Source organism: Schistocerca nitens, chromosome 1 (genome assembly GCF_023898315.1).
Source record: "Schistocerca nitens isolate TAMUIC-IGC-003100 chromosome 1, iqSchNite1.1, whole genome shotgun sequence".
Taxonomy (NCBI): Eukaryota; Metazoa; Arthropoda; class Insecta; order Orthoptera; family Acrididae; genus Schistocerca; species Schistocerca nitens.
The window spans coordinates 555045751-555069485 of NC_064614.1; the positions used below are offsets into that span (position 1 = coordinate 555045751).

At 42.6% G+C, this 23735-nt stretch overlaps 1 protein-coding gene across 2 annotated transcripts in view; it reads left to right on the top strand.

Moving 5' to 3' along the window:
- LOC126254472 (follistatin-related protein 5-like) overlaps positions 1 to 23735 on the top strand; it is a 572842-nt gene that overhangs the window by 450537 nt on the left and 98570 nt on the right. The window contains exons 6-7 of one of the 2 annotated variants that reach the window (XM_049955314.1): positions 5801 to 5941; positions 12428 to 12560. In XM_049955314.1, the coding sequence (XP_049811271.1) occupies positions 5801 to 5941; positions 12428 to 12560 (274 nt within the window). The remainder of the gene's footprint in view (positions 1 to 5800; positions 5942 to 12427; positions 12561 to 23735) is intronic. The other variant, XM_049955315.1, reaches the window with a different exon arrangement.

The following is a 23735-nucleotide window of genomic DNA, read 5'->3' on the forward strand; positions in this document are numbered from 1 at the left end:
ATCCTTACTGCCGTTCCATGTCCAATTTCTGTATCGCTCAGTTCTTAGGTTTTAAGGAACCAAACGAAGAACGCGTTCGGTGACATCGACTCTGGCTGGACGCTTGAATTTGCCCCGGCAACGAAATCATTGGCTAACTTCAGAATTAATTAACTCGGAAACAGCGCAGCCTCTCGAATATTTAGCAATTATTTCTTGACACAACCTACCCTCCTACATCATTACAACCTTGAAGGTTATTTCTGACAACCCTGTATACGGAAAATCCGGATTCCACCAACAAAATTTCGGAGACTATCCATGGACAATCCCTGAGGATTTAGTGTAACCACCATATGGTCTACTCTGTATAGCTTCGGTTTCATTTTCTTATCCTAGAAACCTTTGTTTCTTTGAAAAGACCTTAAAATCGTGACAAAGCATGTAACTAGACGGCCACGAGGGGGCGCTTGCGCTCTCCTGGAATCTGTAGTATCGACTTTATATTCGTAATAACATTCTCTATAATTTCAAGCAACAGTTTACTGTGAATCTAATAAACTGCACACTTAACAGTGCCGAGCATGACGAGTAATATTGTGACTGTAGCGATTACTATACCATTGGACTTTTTATGTCAAGCTGCTCGGGGAAAGTTATGTCATTTGCTTGATGTGGCGATATTTTCGGTGCTGTCGTGCAGTCAAGGTGGAGGCGAACGTCTACTGAACAACGCCGATACTGAGTCCTCAATCTGTGGTCTGTCGCTTCCTCTCACAGTCCATACCAAACTGCAAGAAAGGACCGGTCCAACATCCTACCTCACCGATTCCGATGACAATTCGCAGCACAACATGGAAATGGCAGCAGTATACGTGCACCTCATCCGTCCACAGTTCCCTTTAATGTACAACTGCATCACAACAGTAACTTACGGTTTGTCTGTAGACGAAGAAGACACGTGACGAGTTGCTTATTCTACATGCAGTTGTACACAAGAGCTATATTGTAGCAGAAAGTGAAAAACGGAGCAATGCTATCATATAGACGTTTATAAGTATGCTTAATCTTTACTGGCAAGTAGATTCGTTGAAAAAAGAAAATACCTCTCATTCTCTGGGACAAAAGGAAAAAAAATGTGAAAATTCAACGTCGAAAGGATGTCCACTCCATTAATTGGGATCGTCTCCACGGGGTGCAACATAGACCCATACGCAGTAATACAGCTACGAATACTGCACTTCCTGTAGCATGGCTTCACAACTGTGTGATACACTGGAGAGAGGAGTACAAATCAATTTGAAGGGTATTTTGGGAGATTTCCCACATTCATGTAGTCGTGTACTGACCCTGAAGTACACTTTACCTAATCAACCCGAAAAATATAGGTTACAAAACAAATTTCTCATCTACGATTGTCCTTTTGCACTGAAAAATATAAATAAATAAAATAATCCAGTTAATCACTGAACATTAAATAAATCCATTAACTTGATCAGCTGTGAAGTTCTGTATGTAAACAAAGACAATCAGCTTTTTTTATTTATTCTCTGTTTCTCCACTTCGACTAGCATTAGTGTAGCTTTCATCGGTTATTTTTGTTGATATTCAACAGGATTTTGTCTGTTATTGTGATTTTTTAGATTTTAGATTCTTAGCTGTCAGTATTAATCTAATACGAGGGTCACTCCAAAGAAATGCACACTATTTTTGTAAAAATACAGTTTCCATTCTGCATGTGTGAAAGTTTTACAGTGTGTAGATACATCCTTCCCGCTTGTTTTCAAACTTAGTTCAACCTGTTCCCGTGAGTGGCGCCGTCACAGCATGTCTTCAGGATGACTGCTACACTTGACGTTCGTCAGAAGCAACGTGCTGTTATAGAATTTCTACGCTGTGAAAACGAGACAGTGAAAACATCCACAAGAGGTTGAAAAAGGTGTATGGAGACGCTGCTGTCGATCGCAGGACAATTAGTCGGTGGGCAAGCAGGTTACGTGATGAAAGCGGGCACGGCAATATTGCGGATTGTCCTCGCAGTGCCAGGTCTCGTACTGCACACACTCCAGACAATGTGCAGAGAGTTAACGAATTGGTGTCTGCTGACAGATGCATCACAGTAAACGAATTGTCACGCTACGTTGGGATAGGGGAAGGAAGTGTTTGCAGAATACTGAAAGTTTGGCTTTAAAAAAGGTTTGTGCCAAATAGGTTGCCAGGATGTTGACAGTGGCTCACAAAGAAACAAGAAAAACGGTATGCAGAGAACTTTTGGAACAGTACGAAACTGGTGGGGATTAATTTCTTGGAAGAATTGTGACAGGTGATGAAACATGGCTCCATCATTTTCCACCAGAGAAGAAGAGGCAATCAATGGAGAGGCATCATGCGAATTCACCCAAGAAAAAAAAATTCAGAACCACACCTTCTGCTGGAAAAGTTATGGCTACGGTGTTTTTCGATTCCGAAGGACTCTTGCTTGTGGTATATCATGCCAAGTGGAACCACCATAAATTCTGATGCATATGTGACGACACTGAAGAAACTTCAAGCTCGACTGAGTCGTGTTCGATCACATCGGCAAAAGCAGGATGTTTTGCTGTTTCATGACAATGCATGGCCACATGTCAGTCAAAAAACCATGGAAGCGATCACAAAACTCGGATGGACAACATTGAAACACCCGCCTTATAGTCCTGACCTGGCTCCATGTGACTATCATCTCTTTGGGAAACTGAAAGACTCTCTTCGTGGAACAAGGTTTGAAGATGATAACTCCCTTGTGCACGCTGCCAAACAGTGGCTCCAACAGGTTGGTCCAGAATTTTACCGTGCGGGTATACAGGCGCTAGTTCCAGGATGGCTTAAGGCAGTTGAGAGGGATGGAAATTACGTGGAGAAATGAAAATATTGTTCCTAAAGGATGTATCTACATACTGTAAGACTTTCAGACATGTAGAATAAAAGATGGATTTTTTAAAAAAAGTGTGCATTTCTTTTGGAGTGACCCTCATATTATTGGAATATTTACTAACTTTTCATCAGTATGTCCTAGCTATTTCATAACTCGTTGGAAAATCTAGTTTTAACATGATGAGCATATAATTTCAGATCGTCGAGTAAAAACGATAGCATCAGTATTTACACCAATAATATGAAAAAGATTTCTTTGCGTATTTTATTGTAATATGGTTACTGTTTAGGTGTCACACTAACGTACAGATCGTTTTAGTCGTCCAGCTGTTACGGTGTGGGAGGCATTATGTTGCATGAGCGTACTGACCTCCAAATCTTTGAGCACGGTACACTCGCTGCTCAAGGTTCCCCATGTGTGTCTTTTCAGGGGTACTTTCCCTGATTTCATTTTTGTGGTTGACAATGCGCGACCGCTTCGAACAGTGCAAGTAGAGGTAGTCATGGAACGAGAGGATATTCGGCCAATGGACTGGCCTGCCCGTTCCACCTGTTTAAATCCCATGGAGCATATGTGGTAAACGTTGGATAAAAGTACCGCAGCACGTCCCCTTGCGCCAACGACCATTCAGCAGTTAACAACCGCGCTGAGGAGCAAAGGAACGGCCCACCACAGGAACTCCTTAGCAAACTTGACGCCGGCACGGCAGCACGTTGCAGACCATACACACTCGTCGGTGCCGATCTGTCATCCTATTAAGTACCTTGTCCGGCTTTTTGTAATGTCCAGGGGCCTAACATAAATCACAGTGACTTCAGTGTAATTATTTTCTTTCGATATAACTGCCTTTACTGCTAGCCTCATTGCGCATTTTTTCAATTTCCATCTGTACTATAGAGTAACAGTTCTTTCTATGAATGTCCGAGCTATGTTACTTGGCAGTGACTATAGTTGAGCTCTACCAAAACTATCTTTCGGTTGTTTTGGTACACTACATAAATGAAGTATCAAATGGTAGGATAACTGGTTGTATTGGTAGCATTGGTAGGGGTAGAAACATAAATGAATGTCTATGAGAGAAATAGGAGCCGACGACTTCTCCATGCTTCTTTGTTTGTTTGGTTGTTCCTTTCGCAAATAATTAGAGCCGCACATCATTTAGTATCAGTCCATTGTGTATTTTGCACCTTTACAGAATATAAAATGCATTTGGTAAGTAATAAATATTAGTTTATCGCGTAACTGCCGCTATTTTATGTAATCAAAGCAATTACTTTTGATGCAAGTACAGTTTACATGCACAAACATAAAAAATACACATAATTTTTGTTGTTATTTTGTACTCAATAGAAAGTTCTCCATCATGATCGGAGACGACAGATTCCTATTATTATCGGTAAGTGCGAAAGTTCTTTATGAATAACAGAAACATGTATAAGCTCGACGAAGTATTGAAGCAAAGTTTGATGTATTTTTGTTTTGCGTTTTTTTTAATTTATTTCTTTTTTAGAAAATTGAGTTTCCTAGCGCTTTATGATAAACCTGTATTTTTTAAAATTTTTACAGAAATATCCCTTTGTTTCAGGTTACAGATCAACAACAATTTTCAAATAAAACCTGAATGAAACATCGACAATTTCAATTTTGTTATAAATACTGTTTATTTTTAAGTAACAGACAAGAGAATAATAATGTAGAACAAAAATGCTTCGTAAGTTACACGACCCTTTATATACATCCTCAGTCAATTTGTAGACGGTTCACCACTTCCGACTTTTAGGGTATTCTAATAAGACACTGACCGCAAACGCAAAGAAAGCGATCGGTATGAGGTAACGCCCGATAGGTATGCAACACATCTAACATACAGATACCCTGGGTACGACCCCAACCGACCAAAGCTACTCGGAAAACTACCATAGTCTGCCCTCACTTATGACAGTCTGCAGTACCCCGTGGTAGTTTCACAGCTCTAGCAATGACACATCTGCGAAACTTACTTTCGTCCTTACATTTTGCGAATTAGTACATATAAACTCCGTAGCGCTATACCTTTGCAAAGGAATTATCCCGATATTTCCGTTAAGCGGTTTAGGAAAGGAGGAAGAGCCTAATTCTGGATTACCAGAATTGCAATTTTAACCGTTGTCCTCCCGAACGCGTGCCCCTGTAGAGCCACTGCGCTACTAAACAGGGTCAGATATAGAACTTTCTTATGGCTACTTACAAGTCATCATTGTTCTTCAACAATATTAAAAATACGCCACACGCCCAGGTCTATGCCCGCCCACCCCTCCCCATAGACCATCGTATGCGTGCCTGTGACTGTACCTTACAAAGTACGTATACGTAGATATAGAAGAGGGTTGGATGTCAAAACAGTAGACACACCTTTTACGTGAAAATGGCTGAGAACTTTGTGACGCTTTATGAGACGCGCAAATTTAACTTCCTGAGAATAAATTTCTTTGACATTTATAACTATACCTACATTTATTGCCACAATATAACGTACTGCTGCTGCAAAATTTCATGACTCGTAGCGCCAGCAAATTCTCATCACAACATCAATGAATCGATTGGTATTATTGCATCAACTACAATACTGTTCCTCCAGGTGAAATCTGTAAAACTGGTATGTTTAGAATTTACTATTAAAAAGTTAAAAACACATATACAATGTCAGCATAAAATTTTTTCCCTTCGTATCAGCGACTGGATTAGGAAAGAGATATTATGATCCATATAAAGAAAACCTGTCCTACTGTAAATGTCTCTTAAGATTCCTTTCATTTACGTCCTGCAGAACAGACTTCAAGCAGTATGTATCAAGCTTCCAAATAGCTGCCAGCGTGCGGTTCCGGTATGGGACGCAAACGACGAGAACAGTTGCTTGTGGTTTTGCAGGACAACCTGCTGTTGTACAACCATGCCAAGCAACTGGCAGAGGAGTTGCGCAACACGGGCAAGGAGTACCTGGTGAGCCGCATGTTCAGCCACTACGACCACAACAACGACGGCGCCCTGGAGAAGGAAGAGCTGGAACAGGTGAGTCCAGGGCTCGCGCTGCTCCAAACAAGCTACTCGAGTAACAGATACGACTCGTCTGACTTGCCGCTTACCGCACAGCCAAGAAACAGTGTGGCTCTTTCGGTAGGTGCGGACTAGCTGTTAACCAGTGCTGCAGTAACGGAGTATGTACCTGCACCAATGTGTAAATCTCTAGTAATTCTACTGTACCCACATCCCTAGTGACTTCACTTCTCTGGGAAACTGGTCGTAGTTTACCGCATATTTTTGTTTCTGATATTACGTCTGCTACTGCGTGACACATCGACAGAGGAAATGAAAATTAATAGCGTAACTGTTCATTGTAAACTCAAGTAAAAAGCAAATGTACTTGCTCATCTAGCGGGAACGTGCCGTCTATTCGTAACGGTGCCCAAGATTCCAGATTCGTGCAGACACATGTTATGCCTGGGAAGGAGAAATACTACGGTTTTTATGTGCAGTCGGTGACAAGGCTTTAGGGATGTTGAAGAAGCCGCCGTAGGCGGCACGAAAAATGTCGTATATATTTCAAAATTTTATTTATAAAAACAAGAGACACTGTTCGTCTTCTCTGAAGAATAATGATACAAGATTTTCACGGTTGTTTTTCTTATTATAGAAGTTTATTCGCCCAGATCGCACAAACAATATACAATGATTACTAGTTTAGGCGAAATTAAATCGCAGTATTCTGATCATTTGTACGAAGCCAATCCATTTCGTCAACTGTTGACATAGATTGGACGTGAATGCAGAGTAGATAATGGTACAATTATAGAAATTTCTAACTCGAACCAACATAAAATGTATGCAAATATAAAGTAATCAAACCTTACAGAGACGACATTTCGTAGTACCGTCACTCGGTCATGCTGTAAGAAAACTGCTGTTCGAACAGCATGTTGTTGTTGTTGTTGTGGTCTTCAGTCCTGAGACTGGTTTGATGCAGCTCTCCATGCTACTCTATCCTGTGCAAGCTTCTTCATCTCCCAGTACCTACTGCAACCTACATCCTTCTGAATCTGCTTAGTGTATTCATGTCTTGGTCTCCCTCTACGATTTTTACCCTCCACGCTGCCCTTCAATGCTAAATTTGTGATCCCTTGATGCCTCAGAACATGTCCTACCAACCGGTCCCTTCTACTAGTCAAGTTGTGCCACAACCTTCTCTTCTCCCCAATCCTATTCAATACCTCCTCATTAGTTACGTGATCTACCCACCTTATCTTCAGCATTCTTCTGTAGCACCACTCTTCTTGTCCAAACTATTTATCGTCCATGTTTCACTTCCATACATGGCTACACTCCATACAAATACTTTCAGAAACGACTTCCTGACATTTAAATCTATACTAGATGTTAACAAATTTCTCTTCTTCAGAAACGATTTCCTTGCCATTGCCAGTCTACATTTTATATCTTCCCTACTTCGACCATCATCAGTTATTTTACTCCCTAAATAGCAAAACTCCTTTACTATTTTAAGTGACTCATTTCCTAATCTAATTCCCTCAGCATCACCCGATTTAATTTGACTACATTCCATTATCCTCGTTTTGCTTTTGTTGATGTTCATCTTATATCCTCCTTTCAAGACACTGTCCATTCCGTTCAACTGCTCTTCCAAGTCCTTTGCTGTCTCTGACAGAATTACAATGTCATCGGCGAACCTCAAAGTTTTTACTTCTTCTCCATGAATTTTAATGCCTACACCGAATTTTTCTTTTGTTTCCTTTACTGCTTGCTCAATATACAGATTGAATAACATCGGGGAGAGGCTACAACCTTGTCTCACTCCTTTCCCAACCACTGCTTCCATTTCATGCCCCTCGACTCTTATAACTGCCATCTGGTTTGTGTACAAATTGTAAATAGCCTTTCGCTCCTTGTATTTTACCCCTGCCACCTTCAGAATTTGAAAGAGAGTATTCCAGTTAACGTTGTCAAAAGCTTTCTCTAAGTCTACAAATGCTAGAAACGTAGGTTTGCCTTTTCTTAATCTTTCTTCTAAGATAAGTCGTAAGGTTAGTATTGCCTCACGTGTTCCAACATTTTTACGGAATCCAAACTGATCTTCCCCGAGGTCCGCTTCTACCAGTTTTTCCATTCGTCTGTAAAGAATTCGCGTTAGTATTTTGCAGCTGTGACTTATTAAACTGATAGTTCGGTAATTTTCACATCTGTCAACACCTGCTTTCTTTGGGCTGGGATTATTATATTCTTCTTGAAGTCTGTGGGTATTTCGCCTGTCTCATACATCTTGCTCACCAGAAGGTAGAGTTTTGTCATGATTGGCTCTCCCAAGGCCATCAGTAGTTCTAATGGAATGTTGTCTACTCCCGGGGCCTTGTTTCGACTCAGGTCTCTCAGTGCTCTGTCAAACTCTTCACGCAGTATCATATCTCCCATTTCATCTTCATCTACATCCTCTTCCATTTCCATAATATTGTCCTCATCGCCCTTGTATAAACCCTCTATATACTCCTTCCACCTTTCTGCCTTCCCTTCTTTGCTTAGAACTGGGTTGCCATCTGAGCTCTTGATATTCATACAAGTGGTTCTCTTCTCTCCAAAGGTCTCTTTAATTTTCCTGTAGGCAGTATCTATCTTACCCCTAGTGAGACAAGCCTCTACGTCCTTACATTTGTCTTCTAGCCATCCCTGCTTAGCCATTTTGCACTTCCTGTCGATCTCATTTTTGAGACGTTTGTATTCCTTTTTGCCTGCTTCATTTACTGCATTTTTATATTTTCTCCTTTCATCAATTAAATTCAATATTTCTTCTGTTACCCAAGGATTTATATTAGCCCTCGTCTTTTTACCTACTTGATCCTCTGCTGCCTTCACTACTTCATCCCTCAGAGCTACCGATTCTTCTTCTACTGTATTTCTTTCCCCCATTCCTGTCAATTGTTCCCTTATGCTCTCCCTGAAACTCTGTACAACCTCTGGTTTAGTCAGTTTATCCAGGTCCCATCTCCTTAAATTCCCACCTTTTTGCAGTTTCTTCAGTTTCAATCTGCAGTTCATAACCAGTAGATTGTGGTCAGAATCCACATCTGCCCCTGGAAATGTCTTACAATTTAAAACCTGGTTCCTAAATATCTGTCTTACCATTATATAATCTATCTGATACCTTTTAGTACCTCCAGGATTCTTCCAGGTATACAACCTTCTTTCATGATTCTTGAACCAAGTGTTAGCTATGATTAAGTTATGCTCTGTGCAAAATTCTACAAGGCGGCTTCCTCTTTCATTTCTTCGCCCCAATCCATATTCACCTACTATGTTTCCTTCTCTCCCTTTTCCTACTGACGAATTCCAGTCACCCATGACTATTAAATTTTCGTCTCCTTTCACTACCTGAATAATTTCTTTTATCTGGTCATACATTTCATCAATTTCTTCATCAGCTGCAGAGCTAGTTGGCATATAAACTTGTACTACTGTAGTAGGCATGGGCTTTGTGTCTATCTTGGCCACAATAATGCGTTCACTATGCTGTTTGTAGTAGCTAACCCGCACTCCTATTTTTTTATTCATTATTAAACCTACTCCTGCATTACCCCTATTTGATTTTGTATTTATAACCCTGTACACCCGACCAAAAGTCTTCTTCCTCCTGCCACCGAACTTCACTAATTCCCACTACATCTAACTTTAACCTATACATTTCCCTTTTTAAATTTTCTAACCTACCTGCCAGATTAAGGGATCTGACATTCCACGCTCCGATCCGTAGAATGCCAGTTTTCTTTCTCCTGATAACGACGTCCTCTTGAGTAGTCCCCGCCCGGAGATCCGAATGGGGGACCATTTTACCTCCGGAATATTTTACCCAAGTGGACGCCATCATCATTTAATCATACAGTAAAGCTGCATGTCCTCGGGAAAAATTACGACTGTAGTTTCCCCTTGCTTTCAGCCGTTCGCAGTACCAGCACAGCAAGGCCATTTTGGTTAATGTTACAAGGCCAGATCAGTCAATCATCCAGACTGTTGCCCCTGCAACTACTGAAAAGGCTGCTGCCCCTCTTCAGGAACCACATGTTTGTCTGGCCTCTCAACAGATACCCCTCCGTTGTGGTTGCACCTACGGTACGGCCATCTGTATCGCTGAGGCACTCAAGCCTCCCCACCAACGGCAAGGTCCATGGTTCATGGGGGAAGTCGAACAGCATAGTAGTTACAAATGGTTGCGAAACACACATCAGCTGATCATTCAAGATACTTTGTTATACGAGACTCTAAACTTACTGCAAAGTCACACAACACCGTTTTCATGGAATGTCGTCTCTGTAAGGTATGTTTACTTTGAATTTGTGTGCCTTTATGTTGGTTTAAAGTAAAATTTTCCGCAACTTTTGTGCAACGTCGGCGACGGAGCTTCTGTAATGAGAAGAACATCCGTGTTTAGATTCTGAGATCGCCTCCAACACAGCTGACAAAGTCAGGTAATCCTCACCAGATTTACAAGTTGAAAGTCACTGATTAAGAAAACAAATTTGTCACACAAATGAAATTGCCAAGTCTCGCTGAGAACATATTAAAGCAAAGTTCAGCTAAGGCTTTAAGTTCTTCCATCTTGGTTTGGAGTTAAAAACCAACAGACAACTTCAGTTATTCCGTTTATGCATGGAGTTAAAGTTCAACCAGAGGTTTAAGTTCTTCCGTTTATGTAATGAGCCAAAGTTCCCTTCGTACAGTCTGTAGAGTCAGTCTACAAGAAGAATAAAAGCAAAGGATTACAGCATCCACAACCACGAATGCAAGTCCGTCGGCGGCGTCGCAGCGACCCAGGGTTTTGTCCGTAGCGGCGGCGGCTGGTCGGAGGCGGAGGTGGAGCCGTCGGCATAGAGTTTGACGTCCGCGAACTGGAGTCCTTGCTCGGTGTGAACTGCTGACGGACGGCCATGCGCCGTCCTAAATACTGTCCAGCGGCGGGATTTCTTGGTATTTATTCTCGGTTACGTGGACCGCGAAAGCAAGTAGTTTCCCAGGACGCGCGACCTCTGGCAGCGCTGCTAAGGCCGCGTTATGTGACACCAGGAAATCTACTTTACGGTGACAAGCTTAACAATGGTGCAACTTGCAGTGCTGGAACGCATGATGTGTTGTCGACCTCGTAGGTGTAACGCCGCGACATAGATGTATTACAGCTCGGAGTGGGAACAGAGCCCCTTTAACGGAACGTTCGCCTTAAGCGACTGTGGAAAGCACGCAAACCCAAATCTGGCACACGGTACGAGGTCCTGACCCCCGGGTCCGATGCCTTACTACTCCTCCAGCTCATTCATCTTATTAATATAACATTTCTCCTTCTTAAACAATTTTATTAAATATTTGTTTTTTGGCTTGACTGTAATTGCCAATCCTTTGTCTTTTGCTTTCGCTATAATACCACACAAAAGTATGTAATCATGAACCATGTCGCCTACTGTGTTGGACGAGCAATATTATAAATTTACTATCATTGCTTCGGACCGCTGTGGATGGGACTCTGGTAACATAAAAGAACTTTCTTGAATAATAAAGTACAAAAGACGCAAAAGTTGTCTTTAAATTACGTTATTGTTGGTTTACGATTTATCTGAGCTTCAGAATAGTGTTCCGAGTATGCACTTCTTTACATTTTACAGATAAGTACGGCACATTATTTTCTTAATAATTAGGACGCGAATAATGGCGGGATTGCGTCTTTCTGTCAATAATGATGAAGTAGATCTGAACTTCTTTGGAGCCGTCCCATCTTCGAAATGAGCAGGACATGATATGAGTAGAGAGCAGTGTGAATGCTAGCCCTACTTTGTTACTTTGTCGAGGGTGATGAAATGTATTTCATATTATGTATCAATAGGAATTCAGTTACACCAGACGCCGAAGCGAGAGAGAGAGATAGTGCACTGAGCATGTACGGCAAAGGTGTTCGCGCTGTTTAATTTATTTGGCGCCATGATCCAAAAGTCCTCTTTTCCATAAAATACGACGGCGCAACTCGGCGAACCTATGACGTCACAACTCGACCTCTGAGTAATAATGAATAAGCAGTTCGGCTGTTTCCGCTAACTAAGCAAGTACACTGATTCGGATTTTAAAGTATTTTATGTTGGACAATGAACTACTTACTTCTACACTGTCTCTGATGGTGTCTCCCGCAGAAGGAGGCGAAACGTCACGCACCAAAAAATGCGTTAGATCAATTTTTAGGTAACAAGTATCACAGAGGAAATAAACATCGGCAGTGAATTGCTGCACTTGTGAATCCTGCAGTAAATGGTGATTCTGCAGTACACATTGAGACACATTAAGCCCTGCGGTATACAGACAGCAACTGCGGCTCTCGGGACGTGACTTGTGCTCCCCTCCAATCACCCGCAGCTCGCTCCGCTAGTTTCTGTTGCTGACACCGGTAACGTCTCGTCAGACGAGTCGCAGGTGAGAGCGGAGCAGGTTGTCATTGTTGGGCACGGCACATTGCTGCAGATGGCGGCCAAGGAGCAGCTGAGCCAGCTGTCCAAGGGCTGCAGCCTGAGCGACATGCTGCACTTCGACGACGCCAGCAAGGACGGCCGGCTCGACATCAACGAGTTCTACACCGCGTTCAGTAAGTTATACAGTAAGTTGCTCCAGCCAGCGGCGGCCCCTACTGGACGGGCCAGCCGCCGCGGCCGCTCCGCCCTCCCCACCCACTACTTCTCTCCTGGAGCCTGATCTCCCCTACAAAGCACTGCACCACTTCGTCCAATAATAAGCGTGGTACCACCATATGGACTATCGTCGCAGGTATGCGGCTGGATCGACGACTTTCTGACTAACCGAACCAAATACACTCTTTGCGGGACGTGAATAAATCCGCTTCATTTGTATTTGACTAACGCTTTATTTCGATAAAATTGTATACACGACTTGCGTTTCAGGATTAAATACCATCGTCAGCCGCTTGACTGCGTACGGGAAAGTCGTACCAGTCATGTAAAAAATCCATCAAATTTATCAAGTAGCACTGGATCGTTCCCATACAACAAAGTTGGTCGAAAGATTGAACGGTTCTAGGAGGAACAAAGTTAGAACAGGTGGACGGTTTCAAGTACTTAGGATGCATATTCTCACAGGATGGCAACATAGTGAAAGAACTGGAAGCGAGGTGCAGCAAAGCTAATGCAGTGAGCGCTCAGCTACGATCCATTCTCTTCTGCAAGAAGGAAGTCAGTACCAAGACTAAGTTATCTGTGCACCGTTCAATTTTTCGACCAACTTTGTTGTATGGGAGCGAAAGCTGGGTGGATTCAGGTTACCTTATCAATAAGGTTGAGGTTACGGATATGAAAGTAGCAAGGATGATTGCAGGTACTAGTAGATGGGAACAATGGCAGGAGGGTGTCCATAATGAGGAAATCAAAGAAAAACTGGGAATGAACTCTATAGATGTAGAAGTCAGGGCGAACAGGCTTAGATGGTTGGGTCATGTTACACGCATGGGAGAAGCAAGGTTACCCAAGAGACTCATGGGTTCAGCAGTAGAGGGTAGCAGGAGTCGGGGCAGACCAAGGAGAAGGTACCTGGATTCGGTTAAGAATGATTTTGAAGTAATAGGCTTAACATCAGAAGAGGGACCAATGTTAGCGCTGAATAGGAGATCATGGAGGAATTTTATAAGGGGGACATTTTGCCCCAGACTGAACGCTGAAAGGCATAATCAGTCTTAAATGATGATGATGATGATGACGATGATGATGATCACTGGATCTAACATGCTACTTGATAAATTTGCTGCACTTTTTACACGACTGGTACGAGTTTTTCGTACGCAATCAAGCGCTTAAGATTGGTTTTAATCCTGAAATTCGGGTACGATTTTATTCAAATAACGGATTATTGAAGTACAACTAGAGCGGATTTGTTCATATGAAGAACCCAGTACGTTATAATGGACTATGGATGTTGAACAGAAGCGAATGTAACATCACGACGTCCCCCAATGAAGTATAATATAACCTCTAAAGTTCTCAACATACATAAATGATTTATCAGTTAGAGTCAATGGCATGATTAGTGTGTTCACTTGTGCTTCTATAGTCTACAGGAAAGTATCGCCATTGGCAATCGTATGGAAATTTCCATTTGATGGAATGAATGACAGCACTCTTTCTAAAATTGCTATCTCTTTTTCTATTAGTTCCTACTGTCTGAATACATAAGCAGTGTGTACATGAAATTCTTATTGGTGAACGCGAACGAACCAAATAAATCGCTATGCCCACGGAGATACAAGTTACTAAAATTCTAGTGACAGTAGTCAAGAACTGTTGAATGAAGGATAGCATATTAGAATAAGATTCCTTTTAGTGCACCATTAAAAGGTTTGCTCTGGGGCGTGCTCAAAAATCAGTAGTAATTACACGGAAATACTCACCAATCGCAAACGATTTATTGTCCCTAGCCTCAACATTCGAAGCAGTGGTGACTTTCTGCTTGTAACAACTCTTCGCGACTTTCAATTTCATTATCTCAAGGACACGTGAAGATTAAGTAAGCTATGTTTCCTCAGATCAGAGTCATTGAGTAAAATTATGAAATAGTAAAATTACAGCATCTCTGGCGTAGCAGACACACGGTGATAGATATAACTTTTATCCTCTTTCCTCTGACGTATTTGAAATAATTTTACACTGAGACGCTACATCCTTGATAATGTCTGCAGTGAAGAGGAAGAAACGGTTAGCATCTTAGTACATGACTAATTGTCAATATCGGGCGATTGTGACACCGTATAAACCTTTAGGGGCAATACTAAGCAGTAATATGAAATGGGATGAACACTTACAATGAAAACTTACATTTATTTCAAGGATTATGAGACTGTACACTTCACTTTTAAAAGGAAATTACATATAACACGATAATGTCAGTAATATTAGAGGACATCGTTCCAGTGTTCGAAGTCCTTATCAGGAACATGAATGGAGTCAGTGAACGAAATCAGAGACCGGCTGCTAAGATCGTAAGAGGTGAGATAGCCCTTACGGAGCTTTAACCGAATTCTCGGCGAACTCAATTGAGTCATAATTCTACTCACTGAAATTGATCTGAGGAAGCAAGTTGTACTTAATATCCACTTGTCCTTTAGGTAGTAAAATGGAAAGACTCAAAGAGTTTTCACGATCGGAAAGTAACCATAGTTTCGTGGGCTGCGGCTAGCGACATAAATCGCTTACGACTGGTGAACATTGAAAGGAAAAATCGACTTTCTTTTTCAATGTCCGCGTAATTACTACTGAAGCTTTGGAAGAAACACGACGTTGTTCTTGCGGAACCCTGTTGGATAAATGTAGAGAACTCAGTGAGGATAGCAGAATATTCTGCTGCCAGCACCGTGTATCTCGCGTAGATATTATGAGAATAAGACATGGAATGCACTGTGAAAAATCAAAAATGTTTCACCTGCCAGCTGTTTCTCTACATAGTCGCCGCTCTGACTTAGAAATTTGTCGTAGCGTTGTACCAAATTTCCAAAGCTATCGTCATAGAACGCAGCCTCATGTCGTTTCCGCCAATTCTATGCGCTGGTCTACATCTTGTTGTCTTGTTGCCGTCATAGCCAGCTGTTATAGCAAGCGGAGCTGGGACCAATAGGGAGCCAATACGTGCTGTATTGTGGGCGATCACACACTTCCCATGGAAAACGCTGCACGTGCATCTTCATTGCCCCTGTGGAGTGCGGCCAAGAATTGTCATGAAGCAGGAAACGCATGACAGTTGTGTTATGTGGGCTGTATGACACGATTGTTCTACGCATCTTTACGGCTTACTGTGCTCTCAGCACTCAAAATACTGACGTGACGCAGACGACAGCCATACTAGAGACACTGCCCAACACATATGTGCAAAGTTTCATCGGATTTTCACTGTGATTTCCATTTCGCGCCCGATTAGCCCTTACTTCCCGAACAGCCATCGTAAGAAGAACATCAACGAAACAAGGGTAATGGAATTTAGTCCAATTAAATCAGCAGATGCTGCGCCAACTGAGTTAGAAAATGATGCACTGTAAAGTAGTACATGAGTTCTGTTATTTGGGGAGCAAAGCAATTGATGATGGTCGAAGTAGGCAGAATATAAAATGCAGACTTGCAGTAACAAGAGCAACATTTCTGAAGAAGAGAATATGTTAATATAGAATATAAATTTAATATTAGGAAGAATTTTCTGAACATATTTCTACGGAGCGTACCATGGTACAGAAGTGAAACTTTTGTGATACATATTTCACACAAGACTAGAATAAGAGTAATGAAATGTGCTGTAACAGAGGAATGCTGAAGATTGAATGCGTGGAATGAGTGGGTCGATAACTGGTAAGGTAAGGTAAAGGTAAAGATAAATCTGTCATCAACCGTAAGATTGGTGTGAACACCACAACTCTTTACTAGGCATACAACTGTTGGAGATTCCCCTTCTCCCACCTTCGAACTTACCCACAGGGTTACAGGGCCACCTGTAGTTAAACTTGGACTCCGAGCCACGGTGCTCCTCGGCATTTTTCCTATCAACACACACTGCCAGAGGTGAAAGCAGTGGTAAGTGATAGCTCAAAATCCTAAGAACGACCAGGAATCGAACCTAACACTTTTGGATCCGTAATGGGCCGTTTTGCCACTTGGCTACCAATCAGGTACAAAACTCAGCTGGGGAAAAATGAATTTATGGTGCAGATGACCACCATCTGGTACGAAAAACTGCCTTCTGCAACTCACCTGTCAGTTACGTTGACTCATAAAATCGCATTACCGGCAGCTTCATGAGTAATAATACAAAAGAATAATACTTTTCACCGGCCGAAGTGGCCGAGCGGTTCTAGGCGCTACAGTCTGGAACCGCGCGACCGCGACGGTTGCAGGTTCGAATCCTGCCTCGGGCATGGATGTGTGTGATGTCCTTAGGTTAGTTAGGTTTAAGTAGTTCTAAGTTCTAGGGGACTGATGACCTCAGAAGTTAAGTCCCATAGCGCTCAGAGCCATTTGAACCATTTGAATAATACTTTTCCCACATCACCATTCTTCCTCACGCATACACAACAGGAAACTACTTCTGTATTGTTCTTCTGTATTATTACTCGTGAAACTGACAGTTAATGGTTGACCGACATGTGACTTGCAGTAGACAATTTTGCGTTCCAGATGTCAGTGGACCGACATGTGACTTGCAGTAGACAATTTTGCGTTCCAGATGTCAGTGACAGAAACTGGGAGCAAATTAATAAGTTGCTCTAAGGTAACCAACTTTGATGAATTCCCTGACACATAAAAGATAAAAGTTATAGGACATAGACATCAGGAAGGCTTAGGCATCACGGCACCATCAATTTGTGGGCAATGAGGGCTGGGAATTGCAGAGGGAGTGTACAGTAAACAGGTTGAAATGGATAATTGTAGTAAATGTGCGGATATGAAGAGACTTAAATACGACGGACTAGCGTGCAGTCTTCGGAGTGACGACCACAACAACAAGAACAACATCGTCAAAAATGATGGAGTGATAAGATGGTTCAAGGTCCGACGTTTATGTCGTATCACGCTAGTATACGTCACACTGACAGCACCATGAAACATATGGAAATGAAAATTGCATCGAACCAAACACGAGGACACCTGCCTAAAAACCTTTATACTAAAAGTAAAGAAAAATATTGATGAAATATTGTAGGTCACTAAATATGTTTCCATTATCACCCGCATACAGAAAGAACTGAATCAGAGCTCTTTCCATCTTGTGGTATTATGCCCTTTTTGTTTAGCGTAAATTCAGCCCTACTTTATATCTTAAAGCTCCTTTTATATAGCACAGTCGGTTTAGAAGGTTCCCCGTCCGTCTACCGAGGATGGCAGTGAATGTAAGTTGGTCGCCAAGCACTACGGCCTAACGACCCGGCACGGTATGACGGACAGCCTGCTCCGCTTGGTCTTTTACGTGGCGAGTTTAAACGCGCGCCCTCTTTGTGTGGATTATCGCGTCCTGTTCGCCACCGCGCTCCGTCCACACAGGCCAGCAGAGGTCGGGCGACAGGCGTCAGTCCCTGGCGCGACATTAACCTCGTCTTTGACAAATGGTTCCCTTAGACGCCTGGGAGCGCTAACCGCGGACCCCGCGCTCCCTCTGGGCATCAATCACGCCTGCCCGCGCTGGCAGCACTCCCCACCTCACTCCTCAGCCTGTTGATTAAAGCGCTTTGTCTGCCCAACTGTGACACGGAAGTCGCATTGTCCGGAATTAGAGTAACTTTGGCCCTCACGGCCGCTCAGTGTGGCTTCCCTGTTTCGAACATCTCCTGTTACGTAGTCTCGGCTGAGGCTCAAAATGGCTCTGAGCACTATGGGACTTTACTTCTGAGGTCATCAGTCCCCTAGAACTTAGAACTACTTAAACCTAACTAACCTAAGGACATCACACACATCCATGCCCGAGGCAGGATTCGAACCTGCGACCGGAGCGGTCACGCGGTTCCAGACTGAAGCGCCCAGACCGCACGGCTACACCGGCCGGCTTTCGGCTGAGGCGTCTGAGACATTTTGTGTCAGTATTACACGGTTGCCTCTGAAACGACGAGCGAATATTTTAAATATTTTCCCACGTAATCCTGTAATTTACTTTCAAAAACACCACTTCCGTCCGTTATGGTATTTTCTTTACTATCGAGCAGTGTTCTCTTCGTTCCCAAAGAAAGCACGTTTGACAGATGTGAAAATTACCGAACTATCAGTTTAATAAGTCACAGCTGCAAAATACTAACGCGAATTCTTTACAGACGAATGGAAAAACTTGTAGAAGCCGACCTCGGGGAAGATCAGTTTGGATTCCGTAGAAATATTGGAACACGTGAGGCAATACTGACCTTACGACTTATCGTAGAAGAAAGATTTAGCAAAGGCAAACCTACGTTTCTAGCATTTGTAGACTTAGAGAAAGCTTTTGACAATGTTGACTGGAATATTCTCTTTCAAATTCTAAAGGTGGCAAGGGTAAAATACAGCGAAAGGCTATTCACAATTTGTACAGAAACCAGATGGCAGTCATAAGAGTCGAGGGACATGAAAGGGAAGCAGTGGTTGGGAAGGGAGTGAGACAGGGTTGTAGCCTCTCCCCGATGTTATTCAATCTGTATATTGAGCAAGCAGTGAAGGAAACAAAAGAAAAATTCGGAGTAGGTATTAAAATCCATGGAGAAGAAATAAAAGTTTTGAGGATCGCCGATGACATCGTAATTCTGTCAGAGACAGCAAAGGACTTGGAAGAGCAGTTCAACGGAATGGACAGTGTCTTGAAAGGAGGATATAAGATGAACATCAACAAAAGAAAAACGAGGATCATGGAATGTAGTCGAATTAAGTCGGGTGATGCTGAGGGAATTAGATTAGGAAATGAGACAAAGTAGTAAAGGAGTTTTGCTATTTGGGGTGCAAAATATCTGACGATGGTCGAAGTAGAGAAGATATAAAATGTAGATTGGCAATGGCAAGGAAAGCGTTTCTGGAGAAGAGAAATTTGTTAACATCGAGTATAGATTTAGGTGTCAGGAAGCCGTATCTGAAAGTATTTGTATGGAGTGTAGCCATGTATGGAAGTGAAACATGGACGATAAATAATTTGGACAAGAAGAGAATAGAAGCTTTCGAAATGTGGTGCTACAGAAGAATGCTGAAGATTAGATGGGTAGATCACATAACTAATGAGAAGGTATTGAATAGGATTGGGGAGAAGAGAAATTTGTGGCACAACTTGACTAGAAGAAGGGATCGGTTGGTAGGACATGTTCTGAGGCATCAAGGGAACACAAATTTAGCATTGGAGGGAAGCGTGGAGGGTAAAAATCATAGAGGGAGACCAAGAGATGAATACACTAAGCAGATTCAGAGGGATGTAGGTTGCAGTAAGTATTGGGAGATGAAGAAGCTTGCACAGGGAGCATGGAGAGCTGCATCAAACCAGTCTCAGGAGTGAAGACCACAACAACAAAAACGTAAATATTTAAAGTCACTCAGCATTAGTCTCTTAACACAGTAATTAATACAAGGGTCGGCCAAAAACTCAGCATATTACCATGCCTAATAGGCCTAGGAAACACGTTTGCTTTCAGCACAGTTTCCAATCGTCTCGGAATGGTACAGTTTTCAAGGAACTCTTATATCACCCTTCTAACAAAATTACGACAAGTTCAAGTAACGATGAGGACACTGAATAGTGATCACACACTCTTCTCTCCAAAGCAGACCACAGAGACTCGATAATATCGATGGTCCCGGCGGAGGTTCGAGTCCTCCCTCGGGCATGGGTGTGTGTGTTTGTCCTTAAGATAATTTAGGTTAAGTAGTGTGTAAGCTTAGGGACTGATGACCTTAGCAGTTAAGTTCCATAAGATTTCACACACAGCTGAACAGCTGATAATATCGAAATCTGACGCCTGTGGTGGAAAGGGGAGATGCGAAAGCTAATCCCGTGACGATGCGTACTATGTGAACAGCCTGGCGTCTTGGAACACAGCATAATCGTTAGAGAACAAACATTGTACCATAGGATTGGCCTGATCATTCAAAACGGTCAGATAATCCTTGGAAATAATGTAACTTTGCAGAGTAACCATGGGGGCCATGGAATAGCGCGATATGACAGCCAAAATTATTACCGAACCCTCCACCATACCTCAGTCTTGGGACGTAAACTCAGCAGGAAGTTAGAAACAGCGTGAAACGAGACCTGTCCAATCAAACGACTTGCTTCCGTTCTCTATGCTAGAGGTTTTATAGCGTCAGCTCCATTCTTTCCTGTTATGGGCGTTTACATCACTGGGGAGTTGTTTTGGAATTGCAGCTCGCTCTGGCATCCCATGCTTATGGAGGTCCCTTCGTATTGTTTTGCTGCTGACAGGGTTCACGCATGCGATATTCAGTTCTGCGGCGACTTTTACAGACGTCGTCCTCAGATTCTTTGTCACCGTCCTCTTCGATCCCGCCACACACTTCCCTCCTCATTATAACTTAGCGGATTATGTTTTCCTCTTTCCCTGTACTCGGTATAAATCTTCATTACAGTGCTCCATGAAACATTTCGGCTACCTCGGTTGCGGAAGCACCCATCATACGCCACCAAAAATTTGCCCACGTTCGAATCCACTCAGCCCTGACATAACACATTCGCAACTACACAGAACACTGTTCTGACCACGGCTCACACTTGAGACTACACAGGAGAATTCAGTGGTGAAATACAACAGCGCCACCTACAGGCCTCGCTAGCCTCTGCATTTATGTTCGAGCATCCATTTCTCGTAGTTTTTACATATTTTTGTTCAACCCCTGAAACCCAACTACTTTCAGTGCTTAAGAAAATCTTGCTCAACGATTCATTCTAATGTGTAGAGCGAGAAGCCCACAGTCTGAAAAGTTGTATTACACTGCCTGCTTATCATCTACCTACTGCAATAAATTAAGTCACCATACCAAATGTACGTAGACGTTAGCCCAATATGGTGACAATGGTGGTATCGAGTCTCGTTAGAAGACAAATATGGGCTTACTCATGTGAATATGTAGAGAAAAATGATTCTTTTAAACGTCGACCCGCTGTAAAAGCTCAGTATGCTTACAACATAACATTTCTTTAACGACTATCTTAACATGATACTTCATTAAATTGGGAAGAAACAAACTGCATATGAGTTATTGTCGATTCTGTATGCAGCTTAGTCGCCGAGACACCATTCCTCATTATAAGCAGTAGTTAGGAAGACTTCGAATTTAATTACATAATTCCATCATCAAAACTATTTATTTACTTTCGCTTGTATATGAGTCCTTCATATGAGTGATTTCTTAAACTTAATTTCCACAAACATGGTGATGGCCTGATATGGCTGTAAAACACTCCAGACACTCTTCATTTTCTTTAAAATTCTGGAACGAAAGCATCAATCCGTAGCGACAATGGTCTACTCGTACAACAGACTGACCCAAAACATTAAACTTGAAGGGGAATCCGACGTGTGATTGAGGATGGGAACTCAAGCTGCCAAGAGTCCATGTGACTCGTCCGTCAGCGAACGAGCACTTTGAGAGCGGTACTCAAATCATCCACGTCCTTTAGTGGTTACGTGTTTACGCTTGATAGTACAAGAAAACTAGAAAATCTACAGCAGACAGTCAGCTACTTCTGATTCTGGCTGTGTATACTATGCGTTTTACAAGCGCAATGCATAATAGTGAAGAAAGTTTGTCATACATGTACTTATGCTCTGTATCTCTCCCTATTATGTCGAACGCATACTGAGCACACTCACAACGAAAGCGTACACCCAACGAGACACCAATTTCCCAGGTTTTCAGTACATTCTTACATGGAACAAATGCTGCCTTAGTACGATGCTCTTCTCATCCATTTTCAAGAAACCGAGATCCAAACTTTTAAGAGCATGTTGCGTAACATACAAGAGCACCAGCTCTCGAGAGCGGCGTAAGTGGAACCAGATAAGGTGGCTGACTGGAAGTCTTGCACCTTAAACATCGAATGATGTTTCTTCCGAGAGAAAGTGTTGTCGTGGCAATTCATTGCCGATGTGTATGTTGACAACAAACATCAACGTGCCACTGATGTAAACAAGCTTCACTTCCGGCAGGCATACCTATAATCACAACTATTGAAATGACTACAGTTCTGTTTCCAAACGCACATAGTAATCCAATGACACACAAACATTTATCTTGGAGAGACCACTGTACCGTATTATAAGTCTGTGACAGTCCTGCTATAAGATTAAGTCCAATGGTGTACAATACAGTATCACAACCGGCATAGGCGCAGCAGCGGCAGTGCCATCCGGTGTCACACAGTGGCAGATCCTTCTCCGGATAATGAATTGGAGCGGTAGCGGTGACGGTGACGCCCGAGTGAAACTTGAATTCCGAGTGGCTCTCCCTGGAGTTCTTACAAGGGAACCTCCCCACCGCACCCCCCTCAGATTTAGTTATAAGTTGGCACAGTGGATAGGCCTTGAAAAGCTGAACACATATCAATCAAGAAAATAGGAAGAAGTTGTGTGGAACAGTGAAAAAAATTAGTAAAATATACAAACTGAGTAGTGCATGCGCAAGATAGGCTACATCAAGGAGAACGTGAGCTCAGGAGCGCCGTGGTCCCGTGGTTAGCGTGAGTAGCTGCAGAACGAGAGGTCCTTGGTTCAAGTCTTCCCTCGACTGAAAATTTTACTTTCTTTATTTTCCCAAAGTTATGATCTGTCCGTTCGTTCACTGACGTTTCTGTTCACTGCAATAAGTTTAGTGTCTGTGTTTTGCGACCGCACCGCAAAACCGTGCGATTAGTAGACGAAAGGACGTGCCTCTCCAATGGGAACCGAAAACATTTGATCGCAAGGTCATAGGACAACCGATTCCTCCACGGGAAAACACGTCTGATATATTCTATACGACACTGGTGACGGCATGTGAGTCACATGACAGGAATATGTTGTCGACCCACCTAACTTGTACACTTGGCGAATGGGTAAAAAGATTCTTCTACCTTGCCCGATTTAGGTTTTCTTGTGGATGTGATAATCACTCCCAAAAAAGTGATGAAAACATAAGAGTTTGTCACATAAACTGAAAATAAAAAGTTAAACTTTTCACTGGAGGGAAGACTTGAACCTAGGACCTCTATTTCCGCAGCTACTCTCGCTAACCACGGGACCACGGCGCTCCTTGACTCCCAGTGTCCTTGATGTTGCGTATCTTCACATGGACTACTC